The 12,473-nt window shown below is 36.7% G+C and overlaps 1 protein-coding gene across 2 annotated transcripts in view; it reads right to left on the bottom strand.

The window, feature by feature from the left end:
• The window catches only part of LOC127881308 (pneumococcal serine-rich repeat protein-like), a 53,535-nt gene that overhangs the window by 35,719 nt on the left and 5,343 nt on the right, over positions 1-12,473 (bottom strand). For both annotated transcript variants that reach the window (XM_052429060.1, XM_052429061.1), the window contains one exon: positions 1,574-1,660. In XM_052429060.1, the coding sequence (XP_052285020.1) occupies positions 1,574-1,660 (87 nt within the window). The remainder of the gene's footprint in view (positions 1-1,573; positions 1,661-12,473) is intronic.

Raw genomic sequence — 12,473 nt, 5'->3', positions numbered from 1 at the left:
CATTGCAATAAGACACTCCAAGCCGTTTTGCAATGAAATTATTGCAAATAAATGAGCGATGATTTTATTGCAAAAAGGGTTTATTGCAAAACAGGTTGTTGTAAAAAAAAATCAAATTGCAATAAGGCACTCCAACCCGTTTCGCAATAAATTTATTGCAAAATGGGGTTATTGCACAACGGGTTGTTACAATGCATTATGCAGTTTTTAAAACGCACATAGGAAGGGTTTACAATAAACTGTAAAGGTTTCTTTACGAACAACGGTTCTTAATTTTTTTAAGGTGCTATTTCATGAATTTTATGTCACGTGTGTGTCCTATTTGCGGTGGCTTCTTCAAAACTATTGAAATCTTCCTTTAGTGCTTTTAAAATATCTGACACAGATGGGCTTGTGTTAACGTACTTTAATTGACAAGCATTGCCAATGCCTATGCTATATATGACTTGTGTGATATCACATGTAACCAACCACATATTCTCTCTATATAATAATATAATTACTATTATGTTCTTTAACTTGATCGAAAAATAAATAGCATAAAACTTCTCCTCGTATGCAATGATTTGTCGGTGGAAACATCTTAACCCATTTTTAGCGTTATTTGCATTGGCAACATATAACGATGAATAAGTTCACATTTACGGCTTTTGGAAACATTATTGTATTCATTTGAATTCCACATAGTGAAAGGGTACAATGGTTCGATTTTAATTTCTAGAAGTTCTTATACGTACTTAAAAAACATATATTATAATATTTATGCGATGTATAAATATATTATAAGGAATCTCGATTTCCAGCACATACTCCTGTCGTTCACGTGCATTTATAATCTTGGGTAGAAGTGTACATATGTTGCGGTAGATATCGCCATTTCTTTTAAAGAAGTTTGACGCACATTGGTACATTTCTGTAGGGCATGAAATTAATATACATGTAACTGGGTCATGCTCTGTGAAAATGGGGGTTAATGCATGTGCGAAAAGTGTCGTCACAGATTAGCCTGTGCAGTTTATTAAAATTCAAAATATTAAAACACATTAATATTTTCGGAAAGTATTATTTATTACTCATCTACAAAAGAGACATTAATAAACAAAAATACAGAAGTAATATGTTTATTAAAACATTACATAGACGTTTCTCCTAAACTTTCTTTTCGAGACATAACTAAGACATTTTCGCAAATTAACACTTTATACGTTTTAGTGTCTTAACAGGCATATAACGTCATTTCCTATGTGCTGACAGCGTGTTTCAACATTTTGGGAAAAGGGCCGGATCCCTTTGGGTTGGGTTGGGTTAAATATTGGAAAATATGACAATAATGTGTTTTGTTTTTTGCTGACAAATACTTTAATATTTAGAGTAAAAGTTTTTTTCAATATGATGTGTTCTTTGAATCTTACTTCATGGCGCATAATAGGGAAATGCACCAAATACTTCAGTGTATTTTAAGAAAAAAACATACATTTTATTGAGAAACTGTAGACAGTCATTTGGGGAAAATATACTAATCGAGATTGGGAATGAGGCAAAATCTAACCACAACACCATACCACTGACTTACCAGGTGAAACTCTGCCTCCGCTGTGTCAGGACGTCTGACAACCACGGATGCTCCTAGCGAAATGTCCTGGTAAACGGAGAATCGTGCCTGAAAAATGTCAGACAGGAAGATATGACAACCAAGGATGCCCCGAGCGAGATAGCCTGGTACACGGAAAATCGTGCATGAAAAATGTCAGACATGAACATAAGACAACAACGGATGCCCCTAGCGATATAGCCTGTTACACGGAGAATCATGCCTGAAAAATGTTAGACATTAACATATGACACCCAAGGATGCCCCTAGCGAGATGTCCTGGTACACGGAGAGTATTGCCTAAAATGTCAGACATGAACATATGACAATCACGGATGCCCCTAGCGGGATGTCCTGGTACAGGGAGAATCGTGCCTGAAATTGTCAGACATGAATATATGACAGCCACGGATGCCCCTAGCGGGATGTCCTGATACACGGAGAATCTTGCCTGAAAAAATGTTAGACATGAATATATGACACCCAATGATGCCCCTAGCGAGATGTCCTTGTACACGGAGAATCGTGCCTGAAAATTGTCAGACATGAACATATGGCACCCAAGGATGCCTCTAACGAGATGTCCTGGTACACGGAGAATCGTGCCTGAAAATTGTCAGACATGAACATAAGAGCCCGCTTTGGGAAAAATGGACTGAATGCATAAGCACAAAGTTCTGTTCCAGATAAGCAGTCCACACAGGTAATCTGGGACGACGCCTTCCCTCCTAACTGGGTTTTCGCAAAGAAGAGGCTTCTTTTTAAAGAAAAATACAACAAAAACGGAATTTGTCGTCGCTGATTAGTCTGTGCTGCTAATTAAAAATAATGCGAACGTGCATTTTATATTTTTTTATAATTATTAGCGAATAGAAATGGTTTAATCATTTAACTATCTCAGCATTGTACTATCAAGTGGTGGGTCATTGACACAAACTACTCGAACTTGATAAGATAAACGCTTCAAACTATGGGGTCGATTTTTGACGATGCTGCTTCAGCAGCTCGTCTTAGTTATCATACCATGAACAAATTCTTCACAATGGCGACCTATGTAAAAGACCGAGGCAGTCCGATTGAGATAGATAGATTTTTCTAATCGACATACCTCGCTGATTATCATTGATAACATTCTCCTAGCAGAGTTGTCGTTCGTGCCTCAACATACAACAATGGCCGCGCGCATGAGAGAATGTTGACACTCGTGTCAAAACTTTCTTACAGCAATAATCGGCTTGTTTGGCTATTTAGAAAGTGTCATTTAGGATATCTGAGTTATTTATGCACTAAATCTCCGCTTATGACAACAATGGATGGAATTGGAAGGATATATTCCATGTGAATGAAGGACTTTCTGGATTTTGACAGCTTGACACTGCAAAACTGGCATACTGTTTTTTTAGTTATCAATTCAAGTCACATTTGGCATTATAAATTGTATTCGAACATTTGCGACTAATTGAATGACTATGATACCCGATATCAACATATCATAGGGGATTTGCAGATCGCCAAGCTGTCCTAAAATTCAACATTGATTACAAACTCTTTACTGGCACTACTGGTTTGTACTTTCTTCTTTCTATTTTAGTACTTTATATCATTTTTAAAGCTAAATGAACTGTGTCACATTAAAAGAGACATTAAGGCGATTGTGGCCAGTTTTGATGCAGATCAGCCTGCGGTCGCTTGAAAGCTGTCTGCTTAAAAGCGGTTTTCTGACAATAACAAATAGTTTAATTGGATACTGATTGGACTGCGCTTTTCCAGTGACCTGGCTCAAATAATAGAATTGTCATTAATCAAATGATTTATTTCGAACATTAATCAATTCAATGACTCCAGCATTTTCCTGTTTAGAATTGAATACTGCTTAAGGCGATGCTACGGGCGTGAGAGATGTTGCACCTTCCATTATCGCTCGATTGTTTATTGTCGGCTCGGGTACTACTTACATGTACCCCGGGTACTCTTATGTATACTTGCATGTACCCCGGGTACGGCAAATATACTAAAGCGGGAAATTTAACGCTAAATCGGTCGTTGTCGGCTATTTTTTTTATTGATTATATATTCACATTTATGTCAATTTTCTGTAAAATGGCCTCTTTATTATCGGAACTCATACTCAAAAAGCATGTTGATGCAGCTTTTATTTTAAAGAAAAGTTTGTTTAAGATAATCGGTTGCGCGTTTTACGACATCGGATTTGGGGCGGGAATAAAACTTGGTTACAGTCTAATATCGACCGAGTACGATTACGTATATTTACCGTATCCGGGGTACATGTAAGTATACTTAAGAGTACCCGGGGTACATGTAAGTAGTACCCGAGCCGACAATGACCAATCGAGCTCCATTATCTCTCATGAACCGACACAATAAAACCGAGTCGGCAATATTTGACTTATTTTTTGGTTTGGTTGCTCTCGAGGGATCGAACAATTTCAGAATGTTCCTAAAAGCCTAGTGGAAGAGTGTCTTCTTTGATTGCAGGAGGTTGCGCTGCGGGTTTGATCCCCAGAAGCAACTTTGAAAACTAGCCAACTTTGTTATCTAAAAGGCTGCTAAACCTGATATACTAAGATAATGTGAATTTTCTCTCACATGATGGTCATCAGTTATATTATATAAAAACTCACAGCAGTAGTAAACAATTGGACAATAATTAATAAACGCATCTTTTATTTGTCTTTGACACTTTGATTTTGACATGGCCTAGATTTAAATATGCGACTTGACTTTACCAGCACTCTTGTAACAGAGCTAAAGTTTAAATGTACCATTGAAGATCACCTAAATCCAGATTTGCTATTAAAGAAGTTATAAGGGTGTGACACGTAAGCAAAAATGGGTCATTACCGAGAGGCCACAACTGACCTATGACTGTTATAAAACAAGGAAAATCAATGTCTGATTTAGATTTCCTTACATAGTTCAAAAAAAAAATTCAGAAGCCTGGTAACAGTTTAACGTTAATGTTACCGATGTGTCAGACCAGGGATTTTGAAATCTAGGACATGCATGGTCAAGTCTTCATGAAATCAGGACAAAAAATTGTATTTTAAGTCCTTAATTGACCTGGCTATTGTTCTCGGGTTATTATAAGCTAAATCAGTATATTTATATATTTATTTATGCTTTGTGTATTGTAAACATACACACAATCATGCAGTAACATGATAGCAATATATAATAACAAAGCCACCCATACTATAAAAGGTCCTTGACAAAGCCTATGGTAAAAATGTGAACACATTAAGTGTAATCGCCCTCTCGTGCCACCAAAAACAACACGTTGACAGGTTGTCATTTTTTTACAGTTCTACTTTCACTTTCATTTTGTGTTATTATACCTCACTTTTATTTACAATGCTAAACTCCCATAGGCCATCGTGACATAGAAATACTGTCAGACCCAGCGGGAATAAATTTACTGTCCAAAATATACTGTATCCCGCTGCCATAGCAATCACGTGCCACCAGCGGGAAAACATTTACTGACAAAAAAATACTGTATCCCGCTGCCTTAGCAATTACGTGCGGAATGTTCGAAAATTATACTGTCCCATTCGCGCATGCGCAGTACGCAGTTTTGCGTGTCCGTTGTATTTGGATAATTAAAATATCGATTGCAGCTGAAACTGTGCTGTAGAATAGATTAATGCCATTATTTAAGCTTTGACAGGAGTCGAAAAGAAAATCAATTTAGTAGAACGACACGCTTACCTCAAAGGCAACTTTAATCCAATGCTAATAACAATAAAGTAACAACGATATACACTTTCAGTGTCTGTTCTTAAGGTGTTATGCATGACAAACACACAATCCGAAATACGTTTTGGATTCGTATGATGCTTTAAACAAATATTTTACTGTTAAAAAAACCGCACCACGTCCATATTGTTGTCCCAAAATGTTTCGTCACCTTAATGACGTCACACAAGTACGTCATAAAATTGCGTAATCAAGAGATGAAAATAAAATACGGAAAGCTGGTTCTGTAATATATTTTTAAAGAAATAATTGACGACTAAGAAAATTGATGGGATAAATTGATTACTAGGTCGGTGCCGAATAAAGCGAAGTTCATATTGCTCTGCCCGTAAATCTGAACCACTCAACATATTAATGGTTGTTCATTGCTGAAATTAAATTCAATTATTGAATATTAAAATTGTTCATGGTTCATATAAATTGTTCATTTTTAAATAGTTTATTCGGTATAATAAAATAAATATTACATGTCTGACAGGGTGACAGTAAATTTGTCAACTTGAGGAAATACTGTCAACCTCGGCTTCGCCTCGGTTGACAGTATTTCCTCAAGTTGACAAATTTACTGTCACCCTGTCAGCCATGTAATATTTATATATTATCAAACTATTAACAATTATGTGGCTGAGAAAAATATCGCCATTGCTTTTTTTTTCTGCACATTTCTTTAAAAAATTTTTACATCAATACACGATTTTCTTCGTTAATTAAAACATTCCTGACAGGCTACCGCTTTGTTTACATATTTCGCTTACATTTTGACGCGCGTAGGTAGGACCGCATTACGGCTTCCTAAATGTGTATTCATATTATTGCCTTCGAGGTACTTATCCGATGTTTGACGGAAAGGACCGAAAATGTGAGATTGTGGGTCAAGTTCCCCACAGGTACTACTTCCTCGTACCCCCAATTTTTTTTCCTCAAATTTGTCGTACCCATTATTTTTTCGTACCCAAATTTTTGTCATACTCAAATTTTGTTTCGTACCCAATTTTTGTTTCGTACCCATTTTTTTTGTACCAAATTTTTTTTTTGTACCCACATTTTTTTTTCGTACCCAAATTTGTTTTCGCATAATTGTTTCGTACCCACATTTTTTTTTCGTACCAACATACACAATTGTGGTGATGTAGATAAACTTAAATTGATGCTTTCATATCAATCCTTTTCAAAAGCATCGTCACACCAGTACTGTCAGTACTTTTATTTTAATCAACAAATGCATGCATGTCCTGTTAAAATAATGTTGAATTTGTTTGATTCGTAAGGTACTTCAATACTGTTTTATGCGTGTGCGGTTTGTATTCTTTCAAATGCTGAAGATATTGAAAAAATTCATAGAAGAGTTTTGAAAAGATTACTTGATGTCAAAATAAGAACTCCTAATGCAGAAGTATACAGGGAACTAGGGCGATACCCGTTATATATAAATCGCTATGTAAGAATGATAAAATATTTAATAAAATTGCATACTTGTAAACAAACGTAATGTATATTATAAAGTACACTACCGGTATATTGTATGAGAAACGGTGCTGAATATATAATACGATGTAAAAACTGGATAACCAAAGTACGGTACTGGCTTCGAAATAGTGATTTTGTAGATGTTTGGATGTATCCTTTGTTTGTAAATTTTAATATGGTAAATATTTTTGTGGCGAAATTATGTAATGTTAAAAGTTCATTAACTTAAGATCATGGATTGAAACATCGATTTGAATTATCTGATTACCTTAACATAATCCAAATCTTTGATTGAAGAAAAAACTTATCAAAATTAAGACTTTCGTCTTATATGTTAAAAATTGAATCTGTGCGACATACAGAATAAAAGTTTAGTGTTGATTATAGATCAGGTTTATCATGCGAGGCTTAGAAAGCAAAAAGCACGAGCTTTGGCTACTGCCTTTCGTTTTTGTGCCGAGTATGTTAAACCTGATCTATAATCAATAAACACAAACCTATTATTCTATGTACCCCACTTTTTATTCAGTAAACCTATAAAATACGTCTTTGGTTGAGTGTTTTCGTTTTTTCGTATTTTGATAATGACTGTAGTGTAACCAAGGTCGGTGTATTACTCTGCGTTCCAAAAATAACCGCTGATCAAATAATCATTTTTTTTTAATCAGAATATCGTAATGTGACAAAGAGTCGTGCGTTATTAATTACAAGTTTATTCATATTGAATTACAAATCTTTAAGCTGTAGAGCATCAATATAACATTTAGTTGTTTTATACTAGGAACTACATTTGTTTACAACGTAGCCTTACAACGTAGCACGTGCCGTGGTTTATAGCAGAAATTTTATCAACGTGGCTTTAATCAACCGAATTCGCTGTAAAAGTGGGATAAAAATAAATATTCATAGAAACGAACATAAATGTAGTATATGTGAGTCAAATGATATCGAGGACGCGTATATTGTTATATGCATGTGCTAATTAATTATATATTGTCAGTTGTGTATATGTAACGATGAACTTCACTTGTTCAAGTTATATGAATACACTTACTGTTCTGTTCTGTCTTATCTGATTCAAACATTCTTGCACTTTTTAATAGATATTATCATCATGGGTATATATCTGTCGTCAAACTGTACAGGGGAATATATTATACGTGCGTTTTTTATGTTGCTTTGATCTTCACCATATCCGTGTACGATATAATTAACGATCGAATTAGGCTTGAGGCGATAGCAGCTATGGCGTGTTTAAGATTGTATCTATGTCTACAACGAGGGACACACACTGTTACTGTTGCAATCAACATGTAAAAGTAATTGATCTGTCACGAATATTATCACTAAAGGGTGATATTCAAGGTATTTCCCCGAAATATGCATGTTCCAATTTCTACCTAAGAAGCAGCTATATAACTTGATTATCGTAAAGAAAAAAAACAAACATTAGTTTACGTTAATGTAGTTACGGTGGTATGAAGTTCACTTCAATACAGCATCATTTAAGGAAATAAGCGTATTTTACTTGTATGTGAATTGATGCCCTTTTGAAAGCATTAAATTATTTACAAAGTTAAACATGATATTCGTAAATTCCAAATAATCTAAAAATTCCAAAATGTGTCCCGTTATTTAACATCGCCAATTAGTCAATTATAAACATAGTCTTCTAAATTTGTAATTTGATACTAGCGAGCTCGCTGAGCCGCCGTAGGCGGCTCGAGAGCTCGCATTACGTTAACACGTGTATTGCGTATTGGACTACACAGGTTGTTGTTTTGAAAAGTTTGGTATCTACGCGCGCAACCGAACCTGATATCCGGAATATCCGAAACCGGAACTGGAAATTTTCGGAGTAAATAACCAGCGTCTCCTGATTGATCATAATGATAAAATAGAAAAACTGATCAAATTTACGGCTTTTAAATATTTTAAAATTCTTCTCTCTATTTATTGTTACTATATTTCGAATAAAGCATCAGCATTCTTCGTGTAAAACATGTGTCTTCATTCAGGGACTTCCCCGTTCGATGATGTCATCACAAAATTTATCCAAGTAACGAATGACGTCACCGTTTTGTGTGTACATAGCAAGTGTCAACACCGACCGCTACTCGCATTTTTTATTAAAAATGATGACAAAACAAGTAAGTGCTATTATTTATTGGACGATTGCCATTGAGGAACAAACACACGATTGGTTCGGCATGTACTCAGGTACCAAACTTTTTCAAAAAACAACCTGCACAGTCAAAAACTCGATTTCATAACTATTTCATACAGTGTTTTTCTTTCACTGTCTTAGTCATGCATTACATTTAAATTTAAAGGTGGTAAATCACATTTGAGTATCATTTCAACATGGCCAAACTTGATTATCTCATATTCTAGATATCTATTCTCTTCTATTGACAAAATACAAGAATTTAGTTTAATTTTTATGCCTCACAAAATGGCATGATTCAAACAAATATTTTTGACAATATCTCAAAGTGAGGGAGATAGCGCTCTTATTGACATCTGAGCTAACCTTTCTGGTAAAGTACATTCTAAATTAATTATTTGATTATAACTTCAATTAGTTCAATGTTTATAGATACTATAAAATGTGATTGATTCAAGCAATCAAAAGATGTGATCAAATGTGATAAACCATATTTAAAACATAAATTCAAATAAGACATAGCCTCTTTTCCTATACATTCGACCACCTAAGGATTGAATCTCGCGCATGCGCGTTGTAAGGAAATATGATGAACTTAAACTGTGCTCAATTCATAGCCGGACATTCATTTGATTGTATTTCAACACAAAAGTTTAAAACAATCGATGCATAAATATTGTTTTACTTGCCTATTGACCTAAACAACCGGATGTCAAAATCAGCTGGAGTTTCCTATACATTCGTTGCTTTTCATTGGCTCCTTTATTTGCGCACTGTGGTGGGGTTCTCGACGGGGAAATAAGGTGTGATGAAGAAGAACGGAATGCTATTTGATTTTTGTAAAAAAGTTGTAATCAATTTTAATAATCTAACGATAATGCGTAATAAACATGACCAGCAGAAGCTAGCAGATTTCACACGTTCAGTATTCAAACAATCTTCTCGTGGATATAGTCTAAGTTTAACAATAATAACAAAACAATTCGGGTAGTAGTTTTCACACCAGACACCCAGTAAATAACTTGAAAAAAATACAAACATTTTGAAGAAAACATTTTTAACAGTGGGGGCAGATGAAAGTGTCTCCCCTTCGTAACACAGCCTTCTCATGACAGAAAGAAAGGTGTACTCAGTGACCGCATTTATCGCACTGTCCCCAATTTACAATTTTCAAGTGTGGGCGATCATTCAATCCTTCTGGCGAAAACCTTTCACAGACGCAACAAACTTCTGTGTCTTCAACATCAGAACATTCGTCAGACTCGGACAAGTCCATCATTTCTTGCTTAAGGCCACTGGTGCTTGGTTTGGGGCTTATGTGAGAGGCCACGGGTGTCGGCTTTTGCTTTTTCGTGCCTGCCGTAGACATGACGGAGCTCGGTGGCAGGTTTTCCTTCTGCGAAGCATAAACCTCCATTTCTTCCAGGAATTGGTCACTGGTGATTTCTTTGCCAGAGGGGTTAGGCTTCTTAATGGAGGGAGGCGACTTTTTCTTCTGGCAGTTGCAGGGGCAGGAACAAGTTGCTTTGACGGTTAGCTTCCTTTCTAGATATGCATACACCGCATGTTTTCCGCTCTGGATGGCCCTGCACTTCAAGACAGGTGTCTCATCTCGAAAGGCCTCGCATATCATGAGTTGAACATCGGAGATGGCCTGCTTGTTCAACGGAACGACGCCAGTTTTCTTGAAGGCCGAAACAATGTTCCATGGGCTCATTGCATTCAGGTAGGCCTTACATGCAATGCGGGCCATGTCATACCTTGTGACAGCTTTTCCCATATTTTCATTCATGAAGTTTGCACACTCGCTGTAATAATACCTCTTAAATGGACCAAAGACAGCGACATCAAGAGGTTGCAGCAAGTGGGATGAGTGCGCGTGTAGGCAAAACAGGTGCAAGTTTTTAGACCTCGCCCATCTGGTCAGTTCTGGTGTCGTATGGGTAGTGTGGCTGTCTAAAAGAAGTAAGATTGGCTGGTTTTCGTCTGTTCTGGCTGCGTACTTAAGGAAATGGTTTTCAATGTAGTCCTTAAAAACGTCTGTCGTTGACCATCCGGAATCCGACATTGTAGCCCGTGCGCCCGGTGTCGCGCCTTCCATCAGCTCTTCGTTGTATCTCTTACCTGCGGATGACAACGCGCCGTATTTTTTTTTATTTATATATAATAGCGTTGTTAGATGGTGTTATTACCCAAATTATTTACATACTCCTTTAGAATATTAGAATATTGTATACGAATGAAACAATTAATACGAACGTTAGTAAATGAATTACTCTGTGTGTAATTTCAATCGCTTAAAGGCTTTTGTATGTTTACTGTGCATTATTTAATAAAGTGTGCATGCTTTGATCGCAAACATCTGAGGTCACGGGGGTGTCGTGGATATAGTGTCCGCCTTGCGACCGCGAGCTTGTGGATTCGATCTTTACTAAAATAAATATGTTTAAAGTAAACCTTTAAACACGAAATATGGGGGTATACAGGCTCCAGCAGCATTAGCAGCAGCAATCACTGTTGTTGTAGCGGAACGTGGTGAGGTCACAGCATGGGCCTTTTCTTTTGTCGGTGCTATAATATTAGGGGGGCGGTGTCCGGGGCTTATGCCTGTTTCGTCCATGTTGTAAATGAGTTCTGGCCTATCTTGGAGCATGTGCAGAGCTACCGCCTTCTCTAAGTTTTCAAAGTATGCCCCAATATGTTCGGGAGTGGTGGCTTTTGCCCTGGTTGTCTCGAGGGATGAAGGTTTTAATGAAGACACTCTGTCACCCCATCGCTTCAAGAAGCTGTAGAGCCAGCAGTTGCTGAGTGGCTTATCCGACGGCCGCTTTCCCAACGTGTAGGCAAGTTCGCCGGCTAATCTTTGCATGCTGGTGTTTGAGTAGCCGTAGCCTAGTCTAGCAGAATTTTCAGCATGCTCAACTAACCCCAACTCTTTCTCCGATGAGAACAGCGTCTCCTTTCCATAATTGTCACTGTCAATTCGACCATTGACCCTATCTCGCAGGGTGTTGTATGGAATGCCATATTCTTGGGCAGCCCGACGGATCGATAGTTGTTTATTATTTACCTCAACCTCTGCTTTGAGTACTTTTTCTGGCAAATAATTCTTGTATTTGGAATGGAATTTCCTTGGGCTCTATTATTAAAAATAAAAAATGATTTCAAATAAGATTGTAAGATGAAATGAATTGACGCTTTCATAGCGCTTAAATTGGATTTTAATTAACTGTGTCGCTGTTAAAAGCAATGCGCAAAATACAAATACCCCGTGTGCGGCCCCAAATACGTCATCAGCATTTGCATCAACTTGTTCACGTGACTTACAAAACAAGTCGACACAAATGTGGGTCAAACAATGTAAACATTGGAGTTTAAAGCATACTATAGCTTGAATTATTGATTTGAAGGTAAGATTTACATGTAGGATGTGGTTTAAATAACAGTACATACCGTTTTAGTGCGCATTTT

This window comes from Dreissena polymorpha, chromosome 5 (genome assembly GCF_020536995.1).
Source record: "Dreissena polymorpha isolate Duluth1 chromosome 5, UMN_Dpol_1.0, whole genome shotgun sequence".
NCBI classification, from domain to species: domain Eukaryota; kingdom Metazoa; phylum Mollusca; class Bivalvia; order Myida; family Dreissenidae; genus Dreissena; species Dreissena polymorpha.
This window is presented reverse-complemented; position numbering and strand designations above follow the sequence as displayed.